The following is a 17,195-nucleotide window of genomic DNA, read 5'->3' on the forward strand; positions in this document are numbered from 1 at the left end:
ACAACGAAAAAGCAGTACTCATGCCTGTAATCCTAGCTATTCAGGAGGCTGAGATCTGCAAGATCATAGTTGGAACCCAGCCTGGGTAGAAAAGTCTCATGAGACTCTCCAGTTAACCATTCAAAAACTGAAAGTGGAGCCGTGGCTCAAAGACGTAAGGTGTACTTGAGTAGAAATGCTCAGGGACAGTGCCTGGGCCCTGAGTTCAAACTCTACAAAACACACACAAAAAAAGGATAAAACAAGGTTTACCAACTATTGGATATATTGTTGCTTACATAATGTAATTCTGATTTTAGACAGACTAGATTATTGGAAAAGAAACTTGGTACAGTATTTAAAGAGCTTTAATTTTGTTACTTTGGAATATTCCAAAAACCTAAATCAATGAATAAAACTTCCATTGCCTTATCTATCATCTAGTGAAACCAGAGTCAAAGGTAGAAGGGAAACACATGTCCCAGGGCATTCTTTCTTCTGCCTCTAGTAAAATTTAGGAAACTAGGACCTTAGATGATTCAAGATTTTTTATATACGTATGCTGGTCCTAGGGCTTGAACTCAGGACCTTAGCACTGTCTCTATTCTGTTTGGCTTTTTGGGGGGTTAATTTGAGATAAAGGATCTTAGGGACTTTCCTATCCAAGCTGGCTTTGAACTGCAACCCTCAGATCTCAACCTCCTGATTATAGATATAAGCCACCAGTGCCTGAATAATTCATGATTTTGAAGACAATTAATATGAAGTTTAATGTTTAAGTACTCTTTGAGATAAAATAATTACTTTTGTTCTATACACTAATCTATCTATCTATCTATCTATCTATCTATCTATCTATCTATCTATCTATCTATCTATCTATCTATCTAATGTTCCATGAGACAATTTTGAAGACATTGACTTGTATTCAGAATGTATACACATGGTTAAAAAAATAATGAATACTGAATTCTTTCAGTTGTAGTTCAGTGTAATTGCATGTTGATGTCTGAGAATAATACAGTTTAGAACTGTGTTGCAAAAGATTATCTGTTGATCAAGTATTTTATTTTCAGACCCGACATATAACTGACTCAGAAACTTTGATGGATCAAGGCCCATCTGATGACAAGGGGCACACTGAAGAGAAACTGTCCCTAGTTTCAAAAAAGAAAGCACATTTGGGGAGTTCAGACAATGTTGCTACTATCTCAAATGAAGAACGATCTGATAGTGGTTTTCCAAACTCTGTGGTAACAGAATTTTCTGAAGAACCAGTCTCTGAGAATTTATCACCCCACACTGCTTCCTCGTTGGAAGACCAGGGTGAGGAGGTTGCACCTGAGCCCCAGGAAATGTCTACCACTCTTCCTCAGAGTTCTCTAATAGAGGTAGAACTTGAGGATGTGCCATTTTCTCAGAATGCAGGACAGAAGAACCAATCAGAGGAGCAGTCTGAAGCATCTTCTGAACAACTGGATCAGTTCACACAGTCAGCAGAAAAAGCTGTAGATAGCAGCTCCGAGGAGATAGAAGTAGAAGTGCCTGTGGTAGACAGGCGGAATTTAAGAAGAAAGGCCAAAGGACACAAAGGACCTGCCAAGAAGAAAGCCAAGCTGACCTGAAGAAATACGTATGATCAATCCTCTTCTTTGTGACATAATAGTTGTTTTTAAAACATGGTAATTAATAAACAGCATGGGGCACAGGACAAAAATTTCCAAAATTTCAATTTGAACTTATTTACAGTGCAGTTTTTCTCTTCCCTTTAGGAACTAGGATTCACCATAGTTATTAATTTTGCAGGCTATTTTGTGTATATAACAATTTCTTATTTTTATTAACCATGTTTCAATTTTGGGAATCCAGATCATATTATATTTTTCTTTAGCAAGTGGGACATCAGACCATTAATATTAAAAAATAAAAAGTTGTGAAAGTAGTAGGCTTTTTGTTTCTTGTAAGGATTATAAAAATCTTTTATATTAAGGGTTTTAATAGTAAAACATGGTGAGAGTTCTAGAAGTTTTATCTTAGATATCAAAACTCATTTTTTAAAATGTAGGCATGCCTAAAAAAACAAGCATCAGTAAATTAGAATACATAGAACCTCAACTACATGACAGCACAAAAATTTATGGTCAGAGATTTTTGAAGCCAATGTTTTGGTTTTCAGCTTCCTACTTGTACAGTTTCTTTCCACTTCAGTGTCTGTGGATTGGTATATATAAGATCTACTTCTAACCCTTTATGATCTGATATTAACAAGACTGCTGGGGTAACTGGCACGTGGGCACATTATTTAAATTCCATATGAAGTATTAGTTTCCTGTAATTTTTTTATCTTTGCGTATCTGCAGATGCTTACAAGCTTACAAAGTGTACTTCTACTTTTAATCTGGTAAATATTCCAAGTAAGGGAATTTAGGGATACCATTTATCTTGACTATCAGTCCTGCTCACAGATAAATTAAGTTAGAGTATACTTTTGATCCTACCTAGTTAATTCCTGTACTTAAGAAATGTGCCGTTTTCTCCTAATCCTCCTTCTGACCTAATTCTGTAGTCTTATTTTCTCTTCAGTTTGCATCTGTCCCTCTAACTCACGGAGTGATTCTCAGGTTAGAAGGTCTGCCTGCCTTCCTGCCTCCCAGTTTGTGCCCTTGTATCCATATTTTGGGTAGGTATAGAACTATGTCCCACAATCTTAAACCTAAAATGGTAGGGGTAAATCTGCCCTAGAAGTTGTAGTTACAAAAACTTCAATGAATTGGGGGAAATTCAGCTATCCCTTTGGTCTTGTAGCTCTAGATTTGTTCTGAGAGTTCTGGTTGCAAGCTAGCTTATTGTGTGTACTTTGTGTTGCCATAGCAAAAGCATTTATTGGCTTAGGGAAATCTGGAGGGGAAACATCCCATTCCTCAACTGTTTTTGCTATATGGTAATTTATTTTTAAATGTACAAAATAGTTATTTGAGAACTCGAATTTCAAAAGTAATTTTTTAAAATAATACATGTACTTCAATTTGTACTTGACTGGAGAATGTTTTCAAACCACTCAGATTTTTGAACTAGCCTATTCTTGAATCATGTGTGAGTAAGTTACATCTAAGCACTGGTGGTTCATGCCTGCTATCCTAGGTACTCAGGAGGCTGAGATCTGAGGATCAAGGCTTGATGCCAGCCTGGACAGAAAATAATCAACAAAAGAGCTGGAAGTGGAGTTGTGGCGTAAGTGGTAGAGCACCAGTCTTGAGCAAAATTCCAAGTGAGGTATGAAGGCATGAATTCAAGCTACAGTAATAGTATAAAAAAAAAGAAAAAGAATTGATACATTATGACTTTGTGTCCTTATTTGAAGTGGTATGTTTATGTTGAAGGTCTGCTGTCTTCAGTCAAGTTATGTGTTACCATTACATTACATTTTTAGATGTTATTTTTATAAAGATCTAGTTAAAATATTTAAGCAGACAAAATCAACTCTGCCCTTCATATAACATCTAGATTTATCATATTTGCCATTTTTCTCTAATTGTTCAGAGGCAGTTATATAACTTCTGAGTGAAAATCAAAGTATTTTGGCCAATTTTTTCTACATGAAAGTCATGAATCTATAAAATACATTGCTTTGTATGTTTGTAAAACCTTGTTAATATCACACCTAGGCAAGTAACTAAAGATTCTGAAAACTAACTTCCATTTTTTTCAATTCCTTAGATATTTTACTAATTCTTTTCACCACTTTTCCCTTTAAATTGCTTTCTTTAAATGAGTGGAGTTTCTAAAAAAGTGCGTTTACTGGCAATCTTGACATGTCAGTGGTTCTCTTATTTAAAAAAAAAAAAGTATTTATTCATCTACCATCACTGGAGACTAACAGTATAAACTTACTAAATTTGGTTTAAACAGTAACTAAGCAATTTTAAGTCTTTTTGCTCACCATACAAGAAAACTTTTATTGCCTGTTTTTCTTGAGACAGCGTCTGTGTAGTCCAGGTTACTTTTGGAATTTTCCATCCTCCCCGTCTCAGCCTCTAAAATGCTGGTATTAAGTATGGGCACCATGTCTGGCCTCCTACTTATTCAGACAGAAAATGCTGAGGATTTATAGATACTAAGGGGAAAAGCTAGGTCACATGGAAAAACCTTTTATATTCAGTAACTAAAATTATATAAAATCCATAGCAGAATTTATCAATAGGAGCCTAAATAAACTTAACCTGATACTTTATTGGAAAAACCATCAGTATCACGGAGGACTGCAATGTGATTTCAACCAGCCAGTCTGCATGTTGAGTGTTCAGTCACATTCTACATAGTCCTTTGTGAACTGGTATTTTGTTTAAAAAGCCTTCTTTGCAGAGAAGGGAGTTCACTTCTTGTGTATATACATATATAATTCCTTGTATAATATAAAGCAGATGGTTATTAGCAGAATTTTAGTTTATTCAAATGCTAGACCTCACAGAAATAAGAATTTACTGTAAAGCTCCTCTACAACTTATAAAGGTGAGTTCTATTATGGTTTTTAAAAATATAATCAAATGGCATGGCTTAGAATGTCAGTCTTATACTTAAAATGTGTCTATATTCGTGGCATTTGCATTCAGTGCAGAGATGGTAAAGAGTATAGTTATTATTTACTATCTAGTCATATAGATAGTATAATTATATCAGATGATTATCTATTACCTATAGTCATTCAGTTTACTTTTAAAGACTACCAGAACACTATCTAAAATGGTTTGTAACTATTATAAAGTACCTTGAAAGTTTATGATGGCACTGCATTGAGCCTTTACCTAATACCTAAGTATCTGCTCTTAAGTTCTGCTTTATCCTTTGGGATTACCTTCTAAGGTTTGGTCACACCAGCAAGCTGAAACAGATTTTAATGTAAATAAAGAATTTATACTAAAATTATTCATCTGTGAACAGTATTTTGGAAGCAAATTCCTGCCTTTTGTGTCCATTAGTAGCACTACAGTATTTCAGGTGTGATCCAGTCCAATGGTGTGGTTTGTTACAAATGTTAGTTACCCTTGTTTTCATACTGGTAAAACTTTTGTACAAGACAATGGCTTATTTTGAGTTCTAAAAAAATAAGTAAAAAGCTCGTTTGTGTAGTATCCAGTGATTACCTGAAGTCAGTTCTTTTTATCTTTTCACTTTCTAGAGCTTAATTCGCACACTACTTACTTTGATTACAGGTGAAGTAACTTGAAATCTAATTGTAAGAAAAGTGCAGTCTTGTCCTACTGATTGCCACACTGGATCATCTTCCTAAGTGTCTGTGTGTATTCTAAAACTCTTGTCTATAAAATTTACAAAAAAAAAAAAAGTTGTCTTATTCAGAGTAGCAAGTCAAGTCGTACTGGAGAAATTTTTCCTTGGTAGTTTTTTTTTTTTTTTTAAAGTTTAAAGTAGTAATTAAACCTATATTTTGTTACTGTGTTCTGGTCTGTTCTGAAGTTCTTTCCCTTCTGTTCCCAGTATTACTTATGAAATGTGTTTGGATACCGAATTTGTTTTAAATGGATTTCTTAAAGGGACAATTAGTTACACTGATGGTACTTTGAAGACACAAATATGACTTTAATTTTAACTAAGTATCTGCAAATAAATTTCGGGACATCAGTGCAAATTAAGCTAGTTACTTAAATCAATTTTTTAACTATTCTCAAGGTATGTATATATACTATTATTTTTAGGATATAGAAACTGCTTAAACTACATTTTAGTTCACTGACAAACTTTATTTAAAGACTAATCAACAGGTAAAAAGGTATTTCTAAAGTTCTACATTTTCTTGTTGGTATGCCTTCAGATACTTTAAACATTTTATATGCTTAACACATTATGTTTTAATGTTATATTTTTTAGGGTCTGTGAGAACATTGAGGTTGAAAACCACAAAATTTCCTGGTTTTGACTTTTTCTTTTTTTTGGGTCCGGTCATGGGGCCTGGGCACTGTCCTTTAGCTCTTCGGCTCAAGGCTAGCGCTCTACCACTTGAGCCACAGCGCCACTTCTGGCTTTTTTCTTTTTGCTTATGTGGTGCTGAGGAATCGAACCCAGGGCCTCATGCATGCAAGGCAAGCGCTCTACCACTGAGCCACCTTCCCAGTCCCCCTGGTTTTGACTTCTAAGTGTGAATTCATCTGTTAATATTTTCAACTCTATACTGGTAGTTTTTCCAGTAGTAACAGACTTATATCACCAAATACTCACTTTCATGCAGATACTGTTACCTGTATGTTTGCTTTTTTAATCATTCAAGTTTAGTAACATGTAAGCTCTTACCAGTCCCCTATAAATAAATACCAATTTGTAAAAATAGGCCTTTTTTTTTTTTTTTACAATTTAGTTAACTAGTTTTGTTGATTTCAGCTAAGTAAGGCTATTTGATAGCACTCAGAAACAACACAATGATGGTGGTTTTCCTGATTGGTTTGTAGTCTTCAAAAATTGTAATTACTTGTTTGAAATGTCTGTCAAACCAGTAAGACTGCATTTATACATCCATCGTTTTCAGGATTGTTGGTAACTTGTGCATATTTACCTAAGGAAAACAAAACAAGGAGACAAGTGGAATGTTAGCTACCAAAAACTTGTTAAAGATTATGACCTTTGATTTAAAATATAATTATCACTCCTAATATGTAAGAAATTAAAATTAAAATTTTACAAACATGTCATTCAAAAGCCAATTTTGGGTTCTGCACACAACCTTTTTCTTTTTTGTAGTTAATAAGGTGATGTATATGAGGTTTAGAGTTTCGTGAGTCAGGTAAGGAGTATATTTCTGTGGAAAATGTTACCCCTTCCTTGAATCCAACCTTTATATTAAGTGTTTTCTAAACAGCAGTCTCTATTTGTACCTTATATATATATATATACATACATACATATATACATACATACATATATATTTATACTTATTTCCCCCATGACACTCACTGAAAAATACATACACATACATACATACATACATACATACATATATATTTATACTTATTTCCCCCATGACACTCACTGAAAAATACATTGCATTTTGCTCAGTATTGCAATGAGGTCTTATTATGTATACCAGGCTAACCTAGAACTTGAGATCCTCCTCTTTCCACTTCCTGAGTGCTAGGATTACAGGTGTCCACTATACTATGCTCAGTAATGCAAGTACTTTTTTGGTGGAGAGAGGGATAGGGGGTGGTGACAGTAATGTTAGAAATAAATCCCAGGGACTTGTACATATGTAACAAGCTTTCTACCAGTGATCTATAGCCCCAGTCCTTATGGGGTTTTAAAGAGTTTCAGATAAATTTTACAACCTATTCAAAAACTAAGGTCATCCAACATGACATTGAGATAGTGATTCAAGAATTTCAAGGTAATTTTCCTTGCCAGAGAACATTGAAATTTAGAAAACATTCTGGACATTAAAACCATAAAATCAAGCAAATAAAAAAAGTTAAAACTAAATGAAAAAGTTTAGTCTTAATTACTGAAATACTATCTTTAGGTTTAATGTATGCCTCTTCCCTCACAATGAATTATTCCATGTAACTTTCCATCTGCTTCCCTCATTAAAAGAAATTTATGAAAAAATCAAATCTAATAGTATATCTTATATACTGAAAACAAACTAAGTTAAAAAACAATTAGCTAGGTGTCGGTGGGCTCATGCCTGTAATCCTAGCTATTCAAGATCTGAGGCTCACAGTTCAAAACTAGCCTGGGCAGGAAAGGCCATAACTTTTTTTTTTGGTCGGTCATGGAGGCTGAACTCTGGGCCTGGGCACTGTCCCTCACGTCTTCAACTAAAGTCTAGCGCCCTACCACCACTTGAGCCACAGCACCACTTCCAGCTTTATTCTGCTTATGTGGTGTTGAGGAATTGAACCAAGGGCCTCATGCATGTGAGGCAAGCACTCTACCATTGAACCAACTTCCCAGCCTGGTCATGAAACTCTTATCTCCAAATTAACCACCAGAAAATGAGAAGTGGCTCTGTGGCTCAAGTGGTAGAGTGCTAGCCTTGAGCTGAAGAGGGCAAGGACAGCACCCAAGCCCAGAGTTCAAGCCCCACGACTGACAAAAAAAAAAGGGGGGGGGGCTGGGAAGGTGGCTCAGTGGTAGAGTGCTTGCCTTGCATCCATGAGGCCCTGGGTTCGATTGATTCCTCAGCACCACATAAGCAAAAAGAAAAAGCTGGGAGAGGCGCTGTGGCTCAAGTGGTAGAGCGTTAGCCTTGAGCTGAAGAGTTAAGGGACAGTGCCCAGGCTCAGAGTTCAGGCCCCACCAAAAAAAAAAAAAAATTCTTTGTAAGAGTTACATTTGATTACACCAAGTTTCAACTTATTTAGGTCTTCTACATTAAAAAACATTTTATACTAACCTAAAAAAGAAATCAAATTTCTACTAGGACTACAGAACATAGAACAACAGTCTCATATTCAAAGATTTACTTACCCCAAATAACCTTGCCTCCTTGTGTCACTAGCCCCAGCTCACTCACGTTCACTTCAATGACTGTCCCTTTGGTAATGACACCCAAAGTTGTATACAGTGGGGATGAGGGATTCTTTTTCACACCAAGTATTGGCAGGCAAAAGGTGGCTTTCAGTTCAGGATGTGTTACATGGGCCTTCTTGAAACGTAAGCCCTAGAAGGTCAAACACAAAAATGTCTGAGTCCAAAATGTTAACAAGTAGACTTTTTGGATGTTTTTCAATTTTCTTAAGCATGGGCTGAATAATGTCAGATTCTAAACTATCAGATAAAATCATAACATTTCTATAGACTTAAAAAACAAAACAAAACAAAACTGACAAGAGAAGCCAGGTACCAGTGGCTCACGTGTAATCCTAGCTACTCAGGAGCTTGAGATCTGAGGATTTTAGTTGGAACCAGTCTGGGCAGGAAAGTCTGTGAGATTGTCTTATCTCCAAATAAACACCAAAAAACTGGAATTGGAGCTGTGGCTCAAGTGGTTGAACACTTACCTTGAGCCAAAAAGCTCAGGGACAATGACCATCCTCTGAGTTCAAGCCACACAGACACTCCAAAAAGAAAAAGAGCCCACCAAAAAACCCCAACTAAGGGAATCCTTACTAGGTCTAGATAGCAAACTTTTAGAGTTTATAGGCCATGTGATCTGATGTTACGGCTTCCCTTCACTAAGACTTTGTTTATAAAAGCAAGACTTCATATTTAAATACACCAAAAGTTACTCAGGTTGAGCACTATAATTAATACCATCTGTTTTTCTCTTTCCAATTCCTTCTCTTTCTAAGCAATTAGATATCTAGCAGTAAAATTCAGTTTCTTTGAAGGGATTCTATAAAAATACACAATTATATTTCCCCCCCAAAGAGGTAGACAAATGGGAGTTAGGGGATTTGTTTGGGGGTATAGTTACACCGCTGCCATAGAAAAGCCACTTTTCTATTCCCCCCTAGCTCTTCTTTTTGCTGGCAATATCTTGAATGATTTCAAAAGAATTAAGTTATTGACCTTGCTGGGTGCCTGGTGGCTGACACCTGTAATCCTAGCTACTCAGGAGGCTGAGATCTGAGGATTGAGGTTCAAAGCCAGGCCCGGCAGGAAGTGAGATTCTTATCTCAAATAAGCCACTCAAAGCCAGAAGTAGCGCTGTGCTCAAGTGGTAGAGCACTAGCCTTGAGCTGAAGAGCTGAGGGACAGCACCCAGCACCAGAGTTTAAGACCCATGACTGAAAAAAAAATGATACTGACTTTACTGCAGTCTGACTCAGTGACACTACAGTACTACCTAAGTTGTCTAACTGGTCTCAAAGACATAGACAAATGTTTTGAAGTCTATCAGTGTCAGGCATGTTGAAAATATAAAATGTGACTATATGTAGAAAATGGAGATTTTGCCGGGCGCTGGTGGCTCACGCCTGTAATCCTAGCTACTCAGGAGGCTGAGATCTGAGGATCGCGGTTCAAAGCCAGCCCGGGCAGGAGAGACCGTGAGACTCCTATCTCCAATAAACCACCAGAAAACCGGAAGTGGCGCTGTAGCTCAAGTGGTAGAGCGCTCGCCTTGAGCTGAAGAGCTGAGGGACAGCGCCCAGGCCCAGAGTTCAAGCCCCACGACCGACAAAAAAAAAAAAAAAAAAAAAAAGAAAATGGAGATTTTAAATTTTTTTCATATACTTTTAGGAATATGGAAGTCATGAGTCTTGACTATAGGAAGAAAATGTTAAGTAATTCCCATCAATAACAAAGTAACAAAAACAGTATAAAACTTTTTTTTCAACCTGGTTCTCATACCAGTTTTAGGAACTTCAGGAAACTCTAATGGACTTTACCAATTTTAACAAAGGAATTAACACTGAAGTCACTGCACTTTTGCCAAGGACTTACCATTGGTCTGATGAACCTTTCATATTTAGGAGGCTTTCTTGTAAAGCCATCTCCAACAAAGCAGACTTTAGTAACCATCCTCTTCCATGCCTTCTTTTTCCTCTTTCCTGTACGAATAACTTTTAATACTTCTGTTTCTCCCTGGGCCCGAACTTTTGGCAGAGGGACTTCCCACTTTCCCTAAAAATGGGAATTGATATTTTAAGTAAAGGACAATGAGAATAAATCAAACATGCTTTGGGCTTATGAAGTAATAGATTCACTTTTTTCCCCCTAACATTCAACACATTTGGTTGAGTTTTTTACAAATATAGTCTCCTTAGCCATGATCACACAAAACTAAGTTGATAAATCATGGCGACATCAGGTATTGAAGCTAAAAATATTAAGGCCTTATAATGGGTAATTAAAAATACATCTACAGCAAAGCAGTAGCTTCTGTAAGTAGTGATGTACTTACTTTACTAGTCAGTAACATAAAATCTTGCCAAATGTACCTCAAGTGGACTTTTGGATTATACTACTAGCAAGAAAATCTCTCAGTAGATGTTTTGTTCCTCTCTATAATGCAAAGTTTTATGTACACACAACAGCAGTGGAAAAATTCTGGACCTTGGGCTGGGAAGGTGGCTCAGAGGTAGAGCGCTTGCCTTGCATGCCTGAGGCCTTGGGTTCGATTCCTCAGCACCACATAAGCAAAAAGAAAAAAGCCGGAAGTGGCGCTGTGGCTCAAGTGGTAGAGCGCTAGCCTTGAGCTGAAGAGCTGAGGGACAGCGCCCAGGCCCAGAGTTCAGGCCCCACTACCAGGCCCCCCCCCCCCCCAAAAAAAAGAAAAATTCTGGACCTATTACTAAGATACCAATTTCAAGAGCAGCATCACTATTTCATAATTAACCATGAAGAATGACTGAGAACTTATGGGACTCCACTCTTGTGAAACAAGGGGTTAAAGAGATAACCAATAAGGTTTCTTTTGGTGTCATACAATGATATTCTAGCAAGTTTAAATAAAAACAAAATATCACATTCTAAAACCTGGTGATGAGAAATTATTTAATCAAATATGCAAACTTCAAAAAAATTACCTAAAAATTGTGAATAAGAATTGCCCTTCATGTTTGAAATTAAACTGAAGAAAAACTCAGAACAAATTTAACTGTCCTGAACAAAAGAGAAGACTTCAAATTTTACTGCTTACCGCCTTCTCTTTCCGTTTTTGTTTAATCATATTGGATAGTACTTTTGCTCGGGACTGTCCTTCTCTGTCCAGCAAATAGGCAGGTACTGCTCCCTGAGGAGTCTTCTCATCATCTTTTTGTTTGGTGTTTCTCTTTTCATGCATCTTGATGCTATCAAGAAGGAAAGAAGATTCAATAATAACCCCTAACAACAGATAGTAACTTGTTAGGTGAAATGAATGGGCCCACTTACGTCTTTTTCATTTGTATTTTCTCAGCATGGCGCTGTTTGTGGTAGAGCTTAGCCTTCAGGCCAATCATTTTTTTTGCCTTCTTTGACCGTTCATGAGCCTCTCGGCTTTCTTTCTTTCTTTTTTTCTCATGGTAATCCAGACGATATCCATAGCGTTTACGGTGTAATTCAATATATTCATTTTGTGGCTATAATGTAAGAAATGTTACTTTAAATTGTAAAAGTAGTGACAAAATTACTCTAAAATTATGACACAGTACGTAGATACGATCCTGTATTGTCCTCACTTGCTTATTCCCATGATATAAGACATATTTTAATCTTGGATAAATGAAAAGCATACATCTGTAATAATCTCAGTGAGTTACTCGATTAAAAGAATGATCTGACTGCAGAAATCTCTTCTTACCATTAGTAAGGGAAACTGCCTTTCAAACATTTCTAATTTATTAAAAGAACATATTTTATTGAAGTATAACTTGTACATGATAAAACTTGCCCATTTTAGGCCAAGTTTTGACTGACCACTACAATAAAAATATTTCATCACCCAAAGTTCCCTTGTGCCAGTTTGAAACCAATCATCTTCCTTATCCTCAATCTGTTATCTCTCCTTAGGATTTTGTCTTTCCCAGAATGAAATGTGAACAAGATCTATGTTATGTACATCCTTTTGCATATGGTTTCTTTCATTTTGCTGAAGACTTAGGGGTTTTTCCTACTTTGTTGGATATGTCAGTACATCAGCCCTTTTTATTGCTAAGGATGTTATTTAAAGATGAAAGATTTATAGTTTTGGGTATTTAGGAATAAGGCTGCAATATAAAGTTGCATGCCTTCCTGTTTTCCAAAGTGGATGTATTTTGTATTTCACTAGTAATGTATAGAATCCTTTTTGTATTTTAAATAAGCTGCTTTATTTTAAACACGTGGCCGGTCTATATCTTCGTTTTAAGATCCCCCAAATACAGCTGGAAGCCGGTGGCTCAAGCCTGTCATCCTAGCTACTCAGGAGGCTGAGATCTGAGGATCACGGTTCAAAGCCAGAAATTACTTCGCTGATTTATCCTTTGGCAAAGACCCATCAGTTTCCTAAGTAGGAAAGTCCAGGAGACTCACCTCCAAATAACCACCAAAAAGCCAGAAGTGGAGCTCGGCTCAAGTGGCAGAGTGCTACCCTTGGAGTGGAAATAAAAAACGAAAAGCCTGGGATAGCCTGGAGTTCAAGCTACGCGATCGGCACAAAACAACGACCGCAAAACTAAAACGATGCCAAGTCCAGTCCCGCTCAGCGAACCAGGCTAAGCAACCGCGAACAAAGTCGTGAGGCGGTGGTATCAACCGCTATGGCTCAGGCTTTGTGGCGAGCACAAAACCACGAGGAGGCATTCCTTGAGACGGAGGAGAGCCGATGTCTTCGGGGACTGGCCTCTGGCAAGGGGACTCAGTTTCCCAAGTGGTCAAGGGATGCGCTGGTGTCGACGCGTACTGTAGATGACCACACACCTCCAGCATGTTCCCACTAGTCTCAGCCACCACGGGCACGGGGCTCCGAGACTGGTGACCTGGCAAACGCCACCCGGTGCCCCCGTGTGTCTGGCAGACTGCATACTCGACGCCCGCCCAGCACGGCGCTGCCCGAGCTCCGCGGAGACCGCCCGCCCTCCCCCCGCCCCGCACTTCCGCCCCGCCGCACTCCCGGCACCCCGGCTCCGGGCCCCCCCCGGCCCGGACACCTGGCGTCACGAGCGCCCGAGGCGGCCTGCCTACCATGACGAGAGCCGCGGGCCCGCCGGGCGCAGTCTCGGGCGGGCAAAGGCACTCTCAGCTTCGGGGGACCCGGACACGCGCAACAGGCCTCGGCGCAACCCGGGACCGGAAAGAGCAGCTCCCGAAAGCCGCCGTGGGAACAGCAAATGCGACGCAGACGTTCCGACTCTCGGTTCTCCGCATTCAGTCCGGCGCCGGAAATTGCTAGCCGGCGCTATTTGCCTGTTGCACCGCCGGAAGTGTGGGCGGGTAGCTGTCAGAGCAGGCAGGGCAGGAGGCCCCTTGTGCTCTGGGCTCGTTCTTGGAGGCGTGAGGGTGGCGGCGGGCGTGGGGGGCTCAACCCCGAGGCCTTTGCAGACCTTGTAGAGGCGGGCGTCTCTCTCCACAGCCTGGCAGGAAGAGGCCAGACCCGGCGCACGACACGGTGCCAGGTGGGTGCTGCGCTGCACTGCTCCGGGTGCTTGGCCGGCCTTAGAGGTCAGAGCCGGGGTCTCCGGCCCCATACCCTGGCGTCGGCTCTCCATCCTTCAGCAAGGGCGATTGATTTATCTCCCTGCCGTCCCCCTAATGTAGACATAATTAAGGATACGGGAGAATGGAAATTTATTGTGTGAAAAAAGTAAAACGACTAGGCCAACTACTCGGAGGGAAAAAAATAGAGACACTTGTGTTTTTTTCTGGAGGTTCTGAACTGTTGGGGCCTTGGACCAAATGCCGAGTGGACTTGCACCATAGTTGCCCTCTAGCGATACGAAGGAAGTAATTCACAAGATGGTACCTCAGAGTGCTGTCAGTTTTACCTTTTACTGCTCAGTCGCAAAATTCCCTGAATTGCTTCCATAGTTTGTAACCTGATTATGATGAGAACAAAAATACCAAAGAAACTATCTGTTAAGTCATAGTGCAGTCTTTGAGGCCTCTTCTGTCATCTTTAATAGCAGAACATGTCCTATTTTCAGGTACAATAAATTAAATAAATTCTCGGTGGAATGGCTCCCTCTCCTTGCCACCCTCACCTACTTTAGGTCTTTGCTTAAGTCCCACAGTTTTAGTGAGGCCCTGCTTGGCCTCAGTTACAACTGTCCTTCTTCCCCTTTCCTGGTTAGTTTTTCCCTATAGTGTCTATCTCCATAGGAGATGCTGTGTATTGTATTTTTTAACCTTTTTAATAGAATAGAAGCACTATGAAGGCTGAGATTGTTGTCTTTTGTTCATTATTTGAATCCTAATGTGTAGGGGGTAGTGGTACAGACAATTCTTGTCAAATCTGTGAATTTTTATACCAATGCTGTGATGTGATAGGTGAAAGACCGAAGCTGGGATTTTTTAAAGTAATTTAAGGTCACAGACAAGTTGGGACTCCAGCAAGTCCTCTGTCTTTTAATACCTAGTTTTTTTACTCTTTTTAAAAACTTAGAAGTCTTCACTGAAGTGTATCTGAAAAATGCATATACTGTAAATTTTAGTTCATTTTCAAAACCCAAACACATCTTGTAATTGCTACTGAAAAAAACTGCAAAACTTGGATCAGGTCCTCTGTCTCTGTGGTCTTGAAGAATGAATCCTTGGACACAGAGGGAGAAGTAGAACAGAAATGATTTATTGAAGAACAAGATAAGCAGGGCTCCTGCTCCTCTCTTATGAGGGGGCCAAAGGGAAGGCACTTTGGGTCTGTGTTGTTTAGGGATTACTAAAGTGTCTCTAGGAAAGAGCTACATGACACTCAAGATGATTGGGCAGCTTATGGGTCATGTCAGTGTCCAGACACAATCAGGCTTTCATGCATCCTGCATAAGCTCTCCATACATTTTTAGCTCTTTTAATTAGGAGCACACCTCTGGGGGCCAGTCAGTTTGTTGTTCACTTGCAAGTCTTCCATAAGCAACAGGCCATGGCATGAAGCCTAGAGGCCCTGCATGCCTAATTACTCAAGGCCATAGTGATATGATGTCTAAGGATTGCTCATAGGACTGCTCAAGGCCATGGTGTGGGATGCAAAACCTTTACAGGAGGGAGACCTTGCTCCTATTGGCCTAGTCTGGCTCTTTTCCTGTTCTTATAATCAGCACCAGGTTCAAGAAATTACTTTAATTTTGGGCTGGGAAGGTGGCTCAGTGGTAGAGTGCTTGCCTTGCATGCCTGAGGCCCTGGGTTCAATTCCTCAGCACCACATAAGCAAAAAGAAAAAAGCCGGAAGTGGCGCTGTGGCTCAGGTGGTAGAGAGAGCTATCCTTGAGCTGAAGAGCTGAGGGACAGTGCCCAGGCCCAGAGTTCAGGCCCCATTACTGGAACCCCCCCAAAAAAAAACAACAAAAAAAGAAATTAATTTGTACTCCAAAATCTTTGCCAATGTTTCTAAGCACAGGTGGGGTGTTGACATGTTCCTATTGACAACATTGGGTTAGACCTACAAAAGACAAATGTTCGTAACAATAGTGACTGCAGAGAGTGATAAGGCCAGAACTTTGCCATTTGGAATGAAGAAGGAATGGATTCAAGATTCTGTTTAGGAAATGAAACAAAAGAACTTGGTGATTTTCTGAATAAGAACATAACAGATTTCAGAGGGGATTAGACATGGCTTCTTACATAACACTATGATTAATACTGTGGCCCTATAGTTCATTCATATGGACAATTTTAATTTTTATACTTCTGTGTTTTTCATTTTGCAGAAAACAGTTTAGAAGATCAAGATGTTGACTAACTTGTGGATATTTGCAGTGAGTCATCAGAAAATGCCTAGCATGCACATTCATGTAAGCTCTCCTTGTAAAATTAAATGTGCTTTAACAACCTCAGTTATTTTACTCCCAGTGTCTGGCTGTAAATCATTACTTTTTTATTCCAAACTCAAGTTTAATCATAGCCTTTGGCTATCCTCAAGGTAAACTAATTGAGAAGAAATTCTTTTAATTTAACAAGTGTCAAAAGAAATTACTTTAATAATAAAAAAAACAAAAAACAGAGGAAGTGTTGTTCTCATGAGGTATAAAGTGCCATTTATTGGAGGACAGTAGTGGTCTATATCTTTCCTAACAATGGCAGCACTTAATTATCATCTTTAAACTGCAAAGATATGCTTTATACTCTAAAGTCTGTAGGTTGAAGCTTTTATGAAATAAAGCTTCTGTTAAAGTCAGTGTCAAGATTTAAAATAAAACTTTTCTGCAAGGTAGTGTGACTTTTATCCTAGCAACTTGGGGGGGGGGGGGAGAGAGAGAGAGAGAGAGAGAGAGAGAGAGAGAGAGAGAGAGAGAGAGAGAAACACAGTTCAAGGCCAGCCCAGGCATAAGAGTTCAGGATACTCCAGCTCAGTCAGTGCCTGAGCATAGAGGCATTCCAAGCTGTGGGAAAAGCACAATGACTAGGCTCATGTATGCATGCCATTTCAGCAACAAAGGGAAGCATAAATAGGGGGAACACAGTCCAAGCTAGCCCAAGCATAGCACAAGACTCCACCTTGAAAATATATTGCAAATTGTACAGGCAGTATGGTTCTAAAGGTGGAGTGGCTCAGATGTTAGAGTGCCTTCATAGCAAGTGTGAGGCTCTCCTTACTTCACCAGTACTATCAATCGATTGATCAATCAATCAATCAATCAATCAATCAGACTTTTTCT

At 39.1% G+C, this 17,195-nt stretch overlaps 3 protein-coding genes across 5 annotated transcripts in view; 2 read left to right on the plus strand and 1 right to left on the minus strand.

Moving 5' to 3' along the window:
• Window positions 1-5,433, plus strand: part of LOC138834393 (soluble lamin-associated protein of 75 kDa-like) — a 51,565-nt gene extending 46,132 nt beyond the window's left edge. For all 3 annotated transcript variants that reach the window (XM_070033029.1, XM_070033028.1, XM_070033030.1), the window contains exon 13: window positions 1,056-5,433. In XM_070033029.1, the coding sequence (XP_069889130.1) occupies window positions 1,056-1,604 (549 nt within the window). In that variant the 3' untranslated portion in view covers window positions 1,605-5,433. The remainder of the gene's footprint in view (window positions 1-1,055) is intronic.
• A 281-nt stretch (window positions 5,434-5,714) lies between these two features.
• LOC138834396 (ribosome biogenesis protein NSA2 homolog) lies at window positions 5,715-13,699 on the minus strand. Its single transcript, XM_070033033.1, has 6 exons — window positions 13,573-13,699; window positions 11,803-11,990; window positions 11,570-11,720; window positions 10,372-10,551; window positions 8,452-8,644; window positions 5,715-6,541 (listed from the first exon to the last, which is right to left on the minus strand). The coding sequence occupies exons 1-6, from the start codon at window positions 13,573-13,575 to the stop codon at window positions 6,474-6,476; spliced, it is 783 nt and encodes a 260-aa protein (XP_069889134.1). The 5' UTR covers window positions 13,576-13,699; the 3' UTR covers window positions 5,715-6,473.
• Window positions 13,700-13,827: 128 nt separating this feature from the next.
• LOC138834394 (ribosome-releasing factor 2, mitochondrial-like) overlaps window positions 13,828-17,195 on the plus strand; it is a 31,772-nt gene continuing 28,404 nt past the window's right edge. Inside the window, exons 1-2 of the mRNA XM_070033031.1 lie at window positions 13,828-14,003; window positions 16,248-16,331. Of these exons, the coding sequence (XP_069889132.1) occupies window positions 16,269-16,331 (63 nt within the window). The 5' untranslated portion in view covers window positions 13,828-14,003; window positions 16,248-16,268. The remainder of the gene's footprint in view (window positions 14,004-16,247; window positions 16,332-17,195) is intronic.

This window comes from Dipodomys merriami, unplaced genomic scaffold (genome assembly GCF_024711535.1).
Source record: "Dipodomys merriami isolate MVZ:Mamm:240054 unplaced genomic scaffold, mDipMer1.0.p SCAF_213, whole genome shotgun sequence".
NCBI lineage: Eukaryota > Metazoa > Chordata > Mammalia > Rodentia > Heteromyidae > Dipodomys > Dipodomys merriami.

What these genes read in the sequence shown, in the direction of transcription:
- LOC138834396 (XM_070033033.1), bottom strand. An exon ending in AAAAACGGAAAGAGAAGGCG is followed by an intron (nt 10,552 to 11,569) that starts GTAAGCAGTAAA and finishes TCCCATTTTTAG; the next exon opens with GGAAAGTGGGAAGTCCCTCT. An exon ending in AGGAGGCAAGGTTATTTGGG is followed by an intron (nt 6,542 to 8,451) that starts GTAAGTAAATCT and finishes TGTTTTCCTTAG; the next exon opens with GTAAATATGCACAAGTTACC.